The sequence below is a fragment of the Bombina bombina genome, chromosome 1, assembly GCF_027579735.1.
Source record: "Bombina bombina isolate aBomBom1 chromosome 1, aBomBom1.pri, whole genome shotgun sequence".
NCBI lineage: Eukaryota > Metazoa > Chordata > Amphibia > Anura > Bombinatoridae > Bombina > Bombina bombina.
Genome location: NC_069499.1, coordinates 1508257092 through 1508269879, shown reverse-complemented (window position 1 = coordinate 1508269879; position 12788 = coordinate 1508257092). Strand labels below are relative to the sequence as shown.

The window sequence follows — 12788 nt, the reverse complement described above, 5'->3', positions numbered from 1 at the left end:
AGTGATGACATCACAATTCTGAGACTGCAGCCTGTCTCACATGGATGATGCACACCAGTCTGGCCATTAAAGGAAGTGTAGGAAATGAGCAGCATCCCCCACAATGCACCATAGTCAGGAAGAGAGGTGAGTAAAATGGCTGCCAGCAGCACATGGCAAACAACAGGGGAAAAAACCCTGACACATGTCAAGCGGTTGTATGTATGTTGTATGCCAAACACAGAGTGACGATCTGTCCTTTTTACCAATAATTATTACCAATACTATTTATTTGGTTCCTGTGCAAGAAAAGGTTCTTTTATAGTGGTTCCAGACCAGTATATGCCTTTGACCCGGTGGAGGGAGGCTACGTTTGAGCGATCATACTTGAGAGCTAAGGTGCAAGCTCAATTGGATGTGAGTACGGCTCTATCTGGTGAGAATATACACATTTATTTGTATTCTAGTCTATTATTTTAAAATAGACAAAACCTACCCATTCTCCAGCTTTGCACAACTAACATTGCTATATTAATATACTTTATAACTTTTAAACTTCTAAATTTCGGCCCGTTTCTAAGCCCCAGCAGGTTGCCTCTTATCTCAGTGCATTTGATTAGCTTTTCACAACCAGACATGGTTAGCTTATGTTTGGCATATAAATAACATTGTGCTCACTTATATGGAGTTATGCATAAGACAGCACTAATTGGCTAAAATTCAAGTTTGTAAAAATCACTGTGATAAGGGGGCAGTCTGCAGAGGCTTAGATGCAAGGTAATCACAGAGGTAAAAAACAAAAATAAGTATATTAACAGTGTTGGCTATGCAAAGCTGGGGAATGTGAAATAAAGGGATTATATATATTTTTAAAGAACAATTTGCAAGGAGAATGTCACTTTAAATAGGTTTGAAATGAGGATTTTACAAATCGTAAAAAAAAATAAGAAATAAAGATGTTCTAAGTGCAGATAAATAAGAGAGCCTGGGAGACTGTAAACATTATTGGCCAAATACGGGAAACCTCAGGAAAAAAGTAAGGGTTGGCAACACTACTTTACACAGTGCCAGTTAGCCCTCATCTTGATTACTGCAAACATTTAAGTGCCAACATATTCCTCAGCAGTAGGACATCAGTGAATTATGCCAAGGTACAATTTGCTACTAACAATTATAAAGGTAGAAAGCATCTTAAAGTGAAGGTAAAGTTTTACCTATCTATAAACCCTAATGAATTAGTCATAGTTAAAAAAATGCAATCGCTAACTTTTTTTTACAGAATGCATTATAAGTGTATGTAAAAATAAAGGTTTATATTACCCCACCGTTATGTTCCTTACTCCTCCCATCAGCTATTTCCTTATCTTGGAGAGAGTGACGTATAGAGCGGTCCCATCCGCTCTATACGTGTCTCCAAAGCGAGTTCACAAGGATCCTATAAATTGCGCATGCGCATTGCGTCGACTACTCTCAGCAATGCGCATGCGGTGATATACACTATGTTTTCACAATGCGCTGGCGTCATTCTCCGTGTTAATGCAAATCATTCATGATTGCAATAGGCATGCGCAAAACGGGAGCGTGTTTGTCTTACAAGCCCAAGAAATAATGTAAACGCATGCGCAGATCATCCAGGAGTCGGATGACGTAGGTTGACGGCCGCCTAACGGCCAGATTGTCAATTGGGTGCTGAAAAAACGTGACCTGCCATAAAAAAAAAAAAAAAAAAAAAAAAAAAAAAAGACAGGTTGTATTTACGGATTGAACAAAAAGTAAGTATAAAAGGCTAAAACTCGATTTATACTTAGAATTTAAAAAAAATGATGAATTAAAGTGCTATTCATTTAGGTAACAAGTTTAATTAGCTAATGCGATAGAGCACTTTACCTTCACTTTAACCCTGAGCTGCCACATAATGTAGCTTACCTTGTAAAAAGGTAATATACAGGACAGGTGTGCATGTTGCACTTACAGATCTCTAGAACTATATAAAAAAACAGTTTGACTGAAAACAACTAAAATTGTAAAACAAGGAAACACTTAAAGGAATAGCCTAGTCAAAAATAAACTTTTATGATTCAGACAGAGCATGCCATTTTAAGCAACTTTCTAATTTACTCCTATTATCAATTTTTCTTCGAATGAATGTAAGCATAGGAGTCAGACCATTTTTGGTTCAACACATGGGTAGGACTTTCTGATTGGTGTCTAAATGTAGCCACCAATCAGCAAGTGCTACCCAGGTTCTGAACCAAAAATGGGCCGGCTCCTATGCTTACATTCTCATAAAGATACCAAGAGAACGAAGAAAAATTAATAGGAATAAACTAAAATGGTGCTTAAAATTGTATGCTCTATCTAAATCATTAACGTCTAATTTTGACTAGACTATTCCTTTAATATGTATAGCTTAGATGGTTGACAGCAAGGAAGCTTTCAAGTATATCATAGGGACATAGAAGTCAAAATTAAACTTTTAGGATTCAAACCAAGCAAACAAAATAAGTATATATTTTATAATTATAATAAATAAAAAGGTAAAATTTTAAAATGCTGAATACTAAATATTGCACATAACCGGTACAACCAATCTGAAGCCTTGTCCCGCACAGTCCATTAGAAATAGTAGAAGCTAACTCCTGAGGACCACTGTTGTACTGATAGCTTCAGACGCTCCTTGAAGACCCACCTATTCAGAGAGGCTTACCATCTCTCCTCCATCTCTCATCCTAACCAAACTAATACATGAACTGCCTGACTCACTGCTGCAACTACAACCAATGTAACAAGCTACCCCAACCTTCAGTCTCTGCACCCTAAACCTGTAGACTGTGAGCTCACCGGAGGAGGGTCCTCTTCCTCCTGTACTAGATTTGTTTAGTTTTGTATTTTATCAAAAATCTTTTTCATTGTATACCCCTATCATTGTACCCAGCGCTACGGAATTTGGCGGCACTGTACAAATAAATGAAAATAATAATTTAAAAACAGTATACGTCAGTGGTCAACAAATCTGTTTAAAATTTAGGAGCCAGGAAACATATTTAGGAGCCAGACAGTGGTATTTGTATACAGATATATTAATAACCAAAAATCAGGAGTAAAATTCTAGGAGCCAGTGGACCCCAGACTCCTGGATTTCTCAAGCCCTGGTATATGCACATTCTATGCTGGCAGTACCGCTCTATAAATCATTACACTACAGCAAGGATTAGGAATTGGTGGAGGATAGATCGCAAGATGTTTTATAATTTAAAATACATAACTTTTTTTTTACATATATAATATAGCGTTCTAGATTTTACTTTGTGCATACAATATAGCAGAAAATATAGGGAGTCTTCTAGGAATCTAGGAGCCGATTTACTTTTCAAGTATCAAAATGTATTGTTTTAACATTGGACTATTACATTTGATCATATGAGGGGGGTGCAAAAATAAGTAATCCCCCCAATGTATTCCGTTTCATTCTCTGTCATAAAAGCCTACAAGACACCCAGGCTTGTGGTTCTCACGGGTTAAACATTTCCTAGTATATTTACATCTAAAATAAATTATATAAATATTGCATTTAAAGAAGCCCACATTATTTCATATGGATTATGGAATTTTTAAAGGTCTGGATTTGGAATGTAATTGCAAGGACCTGCTATAAAAAGATTTTTTTAAAACACTAAAAACATCTGGGAAACAGACAGTGAGACTGTCTGCTAGATCCATCTGCAAATAAAGCCAGGACATAGGGAGGAAATTCTGCTATTCAAGAATAAAAAAAAGGAATAGAATCTGCTGGGCATAGGGCCGGCTGTACCCAATCACTTGTGTGTCACATACCTTAGTTCTGTCTGTTACGATGTAGAGAATAATACATTAAGCTTAGTACAATTTCCTTACAAAGACACAGTTGCCTTATTATACAAAATCATAAATAAGGAACTGTTATATAAACCAGGGCTTAATTCATCAGGAATTTTACTTCTGGTTCTGCATGAAAAAAAAAAAAAAAAAAAAAAAAACAAAAAAAAAAAAAAAGATTGACAAGCTGCTAACCTTTATTTAAAATTAATCCCCGACACAAATTCTACTCATACAAAGTATACTCCCATAAATCTAATGTGGTTAAACTTTCCTCAGCTAGCAATGAAAATGTTTTGTTACACAGATATTAAAGTTAAAATGGTAAAACAAGTTTCCAAAAATCTTGAACGAATGACCTTTCCCTACATGACTGGAAGCAATTCCTAAAACGTCCATTCATAGAAGACCTTCAGAATACACAAATAAAGTCATCTGTTCACATTCATAATAACCACAGTAAGAAATTGTCATATTTGTGAGTCCTTGCACTGTTAACACTTTTACTATGAGAATTATCAGGAAATCAATGTAAAGCAGAAAAAGCCCACATGTATCGTCACTTAGGCAGCACAAACTGAGATTATTGTAGAGCGGAACTGTATGAAAGAAACCAAAACAAACCTTTCTTCCGTCTTGATACCTCAATGACTAGACATTCCAGACAGTGTATCTCTGTTACACACAACAGGTATTTCCAGAATAGAGCCTTGTTAGGATAGAACCACCATGACTAATAGAATCTTACAGAAACTTCTGCAATACTACATGCTCCCACAGGTAGAGACGGTCTTACCTAGGAAAGCCATTACTTATATTTATTATGCAGCAGTTAAATTATACAACACAATAGCACGTCACAAGCAGTAGTGTAAGTGAACTAAGCATAGCTGCAAATGCTAAATAAGGTACTTGGATTTCTTTAACAAGAACAGTACACACATTTCTGTAAAAGTATTTAAACTCCCACATTGCTGTCTTCTCTGGAAGCCAAGGGGTTAAACAAAAAAAATGGGGGGGGGATTTTTAAGAAACTCCATTTATATTTCATAGAATAAAATGGAAGGCAGAAAGCTTTACATTCCAATTACATGATGTCACTGTTCTCACTCAAGAGGAAAAAACCAAAAGGATGAGAGACCAGCTAGTGATTCTGGGAGAGGAGACTGTTACTATTGATTCTTGATGACAATGGCTATACTTTAAACTAGAACTTGGCAGGCATTCTTAAACACGTTTGCTACAGTTAGTACATAAAGGGTAAAAGAAGACTCTTTTGTTAAATGTTAAAACATGTTTTAACATTTGTATTTCTAGTTTGCTAAAGGGACAAAATGTTTTATATGTGCACAGTATATATCATGAGTTACTCTCTGGATTTCAAAGAATCCGCAAAATAAATGTTGTAAACCATTCAGGACTGTCAATGTTAGCAAAATGTGCACTGTTTACATGCAAGGGACATACCCCTTAAAAAGCCTTTAGTACAATTTTCCTTATCTATTTTGCTGAAGACAATTAGAAAAATTTATAAATGAGAAAATAGACTGATGACACAATTACTGTATAGCATGTTGCAGGGTTCGGAGTCAGCAAGACACATTCCAGAGTGCAGTGGAAACAAAACACAAACTGTCATATTTCAAATTGCAGGGAAAGACGCAAAATAATTACATTTGAGTTAAGAGACAGTCAAGTCAAAATTAAAATCGTTTATGGATTTGGTATGCAATTTTAAGCAACCTTGCAATTTACTTCTGTTATCAAGTTTGCTTTGTTCTCTTGGTATCATTTATGGAAGAATAAAACTAGATAGGCTCATAACAGCTCAGGAGTGTGCACGTGTCTGCAGTATTCTATGGCAGCAGTGTTTTGTAACATTGTATAACAAAACTAAAAATAATGTTGCAAAATCCTGCTACCATAGAGTACTAAAGACACGTGCACACTCCTGAGCTCCTATAAGCCTACCTAGTTTTACTGTTCAATAAAAGATACGAAGATAACTATGCAAAATTACTTTACTGACCCTTTAATGTGTTTTATAGCACAGAAAAATATAATACTTGCTGGAAAGCTAATTACAGAGCAGTTTTCAAGCAGTGTCTCAAAGGCAATATAAAGTCAAAGTCAGTTTAACCCAAACAAAACACCATTATGAAGTCATTTTTTTTTTAAAACAATTTTGTACTTATACAGCTAACATTTCCATCATAAATTATCTGTGGCACCCACAATTGGCACGTTAATGTAGCTACTCACACACATTGGCTGAGAATATATATTTGTGGTTATACCTGAAATAACGCAGAAGAATACTGAAAATAGAACACCAGGTATGGCTAATGTTAAGACTGACTTTGAGGGAAAAGTGTTATTCTGCACTCTCTCAAAGCTAACCACCCATAGCCACTACAAATTTCAAAAGAACAAAAAAAAGTTTGCATCGTTTGCCTTGGAATAGAAAAGCAAGCGAAAGGGGAAAATATGACTGAAGAGAGCCAAGTATGAGATTTCAAGGAAAACCCTGCACGAGAGAACGGAGGTCATTGGAGACTGGGAAAATGGACACAAGGATACGGCTGTGTGATATGCCAACTATGAAAAGCACTTGCATTTCTAACAACAAATAATTCTTGCACAGCTAAGCTTACAATCTAACAGAGACCCCTAAAACAGTGCTTGACAAATCTGTTTAAAAATATGTTTAGGAGCCAGACAGGGGGATTTGTATATAAATATATGGAGAATTACCCAAAATGTTAGGAGCCAGGGGTAAAATTTTAGGAGCCAGTGGCTCCCAGGTTCCTGGGTTTGTTGAGCCCTGTCCTAAGAGAGACACATAAAAATAAAAACAAGTTTTTGACACATTTCCTCAATGACACTGAATAAATATGAAATACCATGGACAGTGTTTTGCCAATATATATATATATATATATATATATATATACATACACACAGTATGTATAAGGCATAGCAACAAGGAAGAGGGGAAACCCAAATACACTGATATGTTTTTAACCCTATGAAAGGAACTGTGCATCATGTATACAAGTAATTTAAAAATCGAATGTGAGCTGTTCCAATGAAGTAGTGAAACCAGAGCAGTGAATGCTTATTCCATTAACTAGGCTTAAACCCAAAGTACAACCCCCCCCCACTTCAAGAACCAAAATATTTCAAGTATTTTATAAATTTCACCTCTCATTTGCTATAGTTGCCTTAGTGGAGTTGCTCATGCAATGATCTCACATTTGAGGAAATAGTAATATTCTGTCATTTCCTAAGGTTGCCTTACTAATATCAATTAGGGCAACAGATGTGCAAAAAAAAACTACATCTTAAAAAAGTAATAAAATACCCCTGATATGTAGAGCTGGACAATAAATTATTATAAAGGCTAAAGCTATAGCAAGAAGGTAAGCACAATATATTTTTTATTATAACCCAATAAACTGAAACTCCTAATTTAGAATTATTTTGCCACAAGGTTTGTAACAGTAATGCATAACAGCAGATTTATCTATCAGAATTTGGTGTCTGTGGACCAGTTATCAGCCACCATTAGCACACACAATTAAAGGGACTATTTGCAAAGTGGTATATTAGAACATCACATTTTCAAATATTTTAGATTAATATTCGCTACATACCATGCATAGATCACAATATGTTTATTATATAATTTATTGGGTTGATGGGTAACATAACCAAATGTGTTACATGAATTTAATAAGACAAAAGTGTCCCAAGTGTCACTCCTGTAGACAATCAGTACAGTAACATATGTATCTAATAGGATTTTCTTTATGGGGACAGTCACTAGTGCTTAATGAGGGCATTGTGCTGACACAAAACCCTTTGGCTGCCAGAGGGTTTTTAAAAGTGGATAGTGCCACATTCATAAGGGTAAGTTTTAAAAACATAACAGGGGGAGAAAAAAAAAGTATATGAATGTATTCTAATTGCAAGCTCTTTTGCCAAAACTTCTTAATTTGGGTCTTTTAATTATTGGCCTTTTTTCTTTTAAATGTATTGTTTCCATAGTTAGGGCTAACAAATATAGACATATTCTAATTAAGGTTTATTAGTGGTCTTATGAGTAATATTATACGTAACATAATAATAATAGGTTTCACAGAAACATAAAGTAGGACTTTGTAATCATGGAAGAAGTAAATTAGAAAAACCCAAATAAGAAGGACTTTTAGGAGCTTTAGTATAAAATATTTTATAGAAAGGCCTGCAATGTATTGAAGAGAAATACAGTTCAGGCTTCATAAACAGTGGAACTAGTTAAAACGAACTGTCCGAGAACAAATGGGTGTTTTGATGAAGTCTGAGAAGAAATAGAAATAGAAGAAAACAATTAATTTTCGGATAGCGATATATATTTTTGTTTCTAACCTGTCAGCCGTAATTTAACGGGTCCGTTTCTTCTGGATCCTTGGTTAGACATGGCCCTTAAACCCCTGAAGTAGTCCTAGAAGGGTAGTAGGCCGAAGCCTGAGCAGCGGTGTTGAGTGGTGAGTAAGACCAGGCACGGAGCGCTATAAGTGGTGAGGGAGTCAGGCGGTGTGCGGAGGCCCGGATGTACAGAGCAGCGCCATGAGACGGGACATAGGAGAGCTAGGCACTGAGGGAGAACGGCTGGGAGGGAGGAGAAAGGAAAACTGTGGGAGGAGAGACAAGAGAGGTTGAGGGAGAATGAAGGTGTTACTGAGGGGCGGGGGAGAGGGGAAGCTCCGGGAGACACAGGGAGGAGAGAGGCTGTGAGAGTTGAATTAAGACTGGGGGAGGAGAAAAAAGGGAGTCTGAAGGAGAAGGGGTAAAGAGGGAGACCAAGGGGATATCCGAGACTGAGAGCAGTGAGAGGAAAGAAGGGAAGGATTAAAACGAAAAAGGTGTATGAACAAGATAGATGGAGAAACAAAGGGGGAGACGGGAGTATAAAGTAAAAAAAAAAAAAAATGAGGGAGGAGAAGGGGCAGACTGATGAAGAGGAGTTAAACAATGGAAAGGGCAGCGTTAGCTGGGAGACACAGTGAATGGAGGCTGAAGAGACAGAAGGGAGTTTTGCTAGAAGGGATTGAAAATGGAAGAGTGGAAGTGAGGTGGGAGTAGAGATATAGAATGAGAACTAAACAAACAAAGGTATAAGAGATATGTTTCTGAAAGGGACAAAGGTTGATGATGGTACTCAAAGAGTAAATGATAGGGAGTTGAACAACAATTACATGCTCTGATTTAATTAAACTTTCATGATTCAGATAGAGCATACAATTTTAAACAACTTTCCAAATGTACTTCTATTACTAAATTGTCTTTGTTTTCTTTGTATCCTGGGAATTATTATAGTAAAGAAAACACTTAGGTAGGGTCATAGGAGCCCAGGACTATACACTTTATAGCACTCCACCAAATCAAGTCTAAATATTTATAGGCAGAATATGTGTCGAAAAAAACAAAAGGTCGAATTACCCCAAGTTCACTAATTGAAGTTAAAACATAACTTTTATTATAAGATTGTTCTTTAAATTAAAAATGGGGTTAAAAATGAAGAAAGTTGTACCTATCAGAATTGTTGGTATATGATATTTAAAGTGAATGTGAATTTTGATGCTAAAGTGCTCGTTTTTTAAAAATTTGATTAAAAACAGAGGAACTTTGATTTATCAAAATTTACATTTCACTCCTGCTGTGAAAAAATACTTACCTTTTACTCTTGACAGCAGCTCCAGGTTCCTCCACCAGTCGCAAAGCCTCTTCCTGGGTCTAAAATGAGGAACCCGGCTTCCTCCAATCACGGCATTGAATCAGACACTGATTCCCCCGGGGGGGGGGGGGAGAGCCGTGATTGGAGTATGACGATCCATCATTTCTGACATCAGAAATGACTTGTGACGACCGGAGGAAGCTGGAGCAGCTGTCAAGTTTAAAAGGTACGTTTTTTTTTCACAACAGCAGTGAAATGTAAATTTTGATGAATTAAAGTGCCCCTGTTTTAAATATAATTTTTAAAAACCGGGCACATTAGCATCAAAATTTACATTCACATTAAATATCTTTTATAAGATTGATTCCATCTATATCGTATACATATAATATACAAATTGTGGCTGAAATCTACTGAGTATTTGTATACAGACGTGTTTTCCAAGTACAGAATATTCTGTTACTCAAAATCACAAAAGTCAGATTGATAATACTTAGTATCTAATGGTCATTTCCCTAAAAATACTTGAAAATTCAACAAAGCCTGTATTTATTATGCAACTTATTTGCTAAATTGTATCTATAGGAAATGGAAATGTTCTGTTCAAGTATATATGTTATAGCGATCAATGTGATTGCGCCTGACCTTATAAGTTTCCATATAAAAGGGATACTGAACCCATTTTTTTTTTTCTTTCGGGATTCAGATAGAGCATGCAATTTTAAGCAACTTTCTAATTTACACCTATTATCAATTTTTCTTTGTTCTCTTGCTTTCTTTATTTGAAAAAGAAGGCAGCTAAGCTATTTTTTTTGGTTCAGAACCATGGAAAGCAATTGTTTATTGGTGGGTGAATTTATCCACCAATCAGCAAGAACAACCCAGTTTGTTCACCAAAAATGGGCCGGCATCTAAACTTACATTCTTGCATTTCAAATAAAGATACGAAGAGAATAAAGACAATTTGATAATAGGAGTCAATTAGAAAGTTGCTTAAAATTGCATGCTTTATCTCAATCACAAAAGAAAAAAATTGGGTTCAGTGTCCCTTTAAGTATAGATATTTTGACATATACTTGTATTAAACTGAATGAGGCAACAAATTATGTGGTCTAATATCATAGGTTCCGAAAGTTAATAAAGTTGTTAATACCCATATACAAGCCCGTTTGTTAAATCTTAGCGTGGCAATATATGATCGCTTGAACTGTTTGCGCTTTCTGAAGAGTGAGTTTGTTAGTACAGAGTGCCCTAAATCGGGCTAGGTGGAGGGAGAACCCTTATGGGAATTAAGTGCTCAAGCTGTTATTCTAATTGTTGTACTGATGACCTGAGATCCCAATGTAAAATCAAAGCTTTATATAGGTTAAAAACTTGGATAAATCAATTACAATATAACAAAGGTAAAAGCACAAATGGTTAAAACATTGTGGATCCACAATATACAGTTGTACAGAGTTTTAACAAATGGACCAAATTAAAACATTATACTCCTGAAATTGACCAATGCATTCTATTAGTTGAGGTGCCTGATAATGTGGGCCGTCAGAGCTATATCCGTGGGCCGACTACAGTGAATGCAATGTCCGTGGGACGTTTGAAGTAGGGTACTTGGAGTATGAGATCTAAATCTGGTTGGATAATTTTATGAGCAGTTATCTTCACTGCTAAACCAAATAGTGTCTTGGTGTCTTTAATATCAAAAGTGTTGTCGTGATATGAACTCAATACTAAATAAAATTGATTGTGGCATCAAATATTGTTGTAGAATAATATAGGGTGCTTTTGATAGCCCTAATTGATCTTGTGGACAGGTAAATATAACTAAAATTGTGCAAACAGGTGCACTTGCAATAAAGAAACAAAGTGATAATAGTGAGGCACAGTGACAAAATCAATGACACTTATTAATGACACAACTGTACGTTGTGGATCCACAATTTTTTAACCATTTGTTATATTGTAATTGATTTATCCAAGTTTTTAACCTATATAAAGTTTTGATTTTACATTGGGATCTCAGGTCATCAGTACAACAATTAGAATAACAGCTTGAGCACTTAATTCCCATAAGGGTTCTCCCTCCACCTAGCCTGGCGCTATATCTCCACTAAGTAGCTTTCTGAATAGTGACACTTTGTTAATGTGCGTTTGATTTCCACTTTACAGTATTGTTACTGGAGCAGCCATATGAGGTCTAGTATTAGTGGTTGGCAACGTAATGTTGAATTGATAGATTTTTTTTAACATAGCAGTATATAATGAGTCTGACTCTTATTGCCTGCCTATGATTTGGCTTGTGTATTTGTGTAGCGTAATTCTTAATTAACAATCTTATTGGCATTCATGAGGTCGACCTATTGTTCCCTCTGATGTGAAGTGTATTTCCGTTTTTTACACCATTCCCACTTTTACATAATCATTGCTATAGATTCTTGTGCTTGTAATCATTGTGCAACATATTTGTTTTACTCTAATAGGTTTAACATAAAGTTAAAAAAGGACCCCATCCGTTTTTCACTCCCCCTGACGTGTTTCGCTAGTAAGCTTTTTCAAAGACCCTGAATGATGGGGGCCTCAGAGTCCCTGACCTAGATGTGTACACGAGTACTCACCAACGAGCCACCCATGAGAAAACTGTCTGTCCTCAAACTGACATCAGACTGCCGACTGCCTGAGGATAAAGGCGTTGTGAGCAGCGCCACCAAAATTTGCAAAAACTCATTATTTACAACCATGGTCACAATCCATCACAATCTATTGCGCCCAACACCTTGGGTATCCCAGCTATATTATAGAATTCACTCTTGAGGTCTCTCCAATCGTCCTCATTTTGATGGAATCCTATAAAAAGCAATTTTTAGTAATGGCATTCAAAAACTTGTCAAATACCACAGAGAAGGTGCCTTGAGCCAACCCGGACAAGTAACCCTCTGTGGATTGAAAGCTTCCGGAGCCCAACACATGTATACAGCAAAGCATCTTGGACATGCCAGGGATTGCATTGTGCATATGCTTGCGTGGATCCAAGTATTGAGCCGATACATGGCATAAACCTCATGGCATAAACCTCTACATCACTCAAGTTGTCAAAGGTAAGCTTCACCCTGTGAACAGGAGGAGCCCTTACACCCAGACGTTCCCTGTGCCTCTGTTCAAAATGCCTGAGTCTGTTGTACATAAGTTGTCCAACAGCACAAGCTAACTGACGATTGTCCATATTTGCAGACCCAAG

General features: G+C 36.4%; 1 protein-coding gene across 1 annotated transcript in view; it reads right to left on the bottom strand.

Annotated features, from left to right (window-relative positions):
* Positions 1 to 8550, bottom strand: part of SMURF2 (SMAD specific E3 ubiquitin protein ligase 2) — a 456801-nt gene extending 448251 nt beyond the window's left edge. Inside the window, exon 1 of the mRNA XM_053707978.1 lies at positions 8245 to 8550. Coding sequence (XP_053563953.1) covers positions 8245 to 8296 — 52 coding nt within the window. The 5' untranslated portion in view covers positions 8297 to 8550. The remainder of the gene's footprint in view (positions 1 to 8244) is intronic.
* Between the last annotated feature and the right edge of the window lie 4238 nt (positions 8551 to 12788).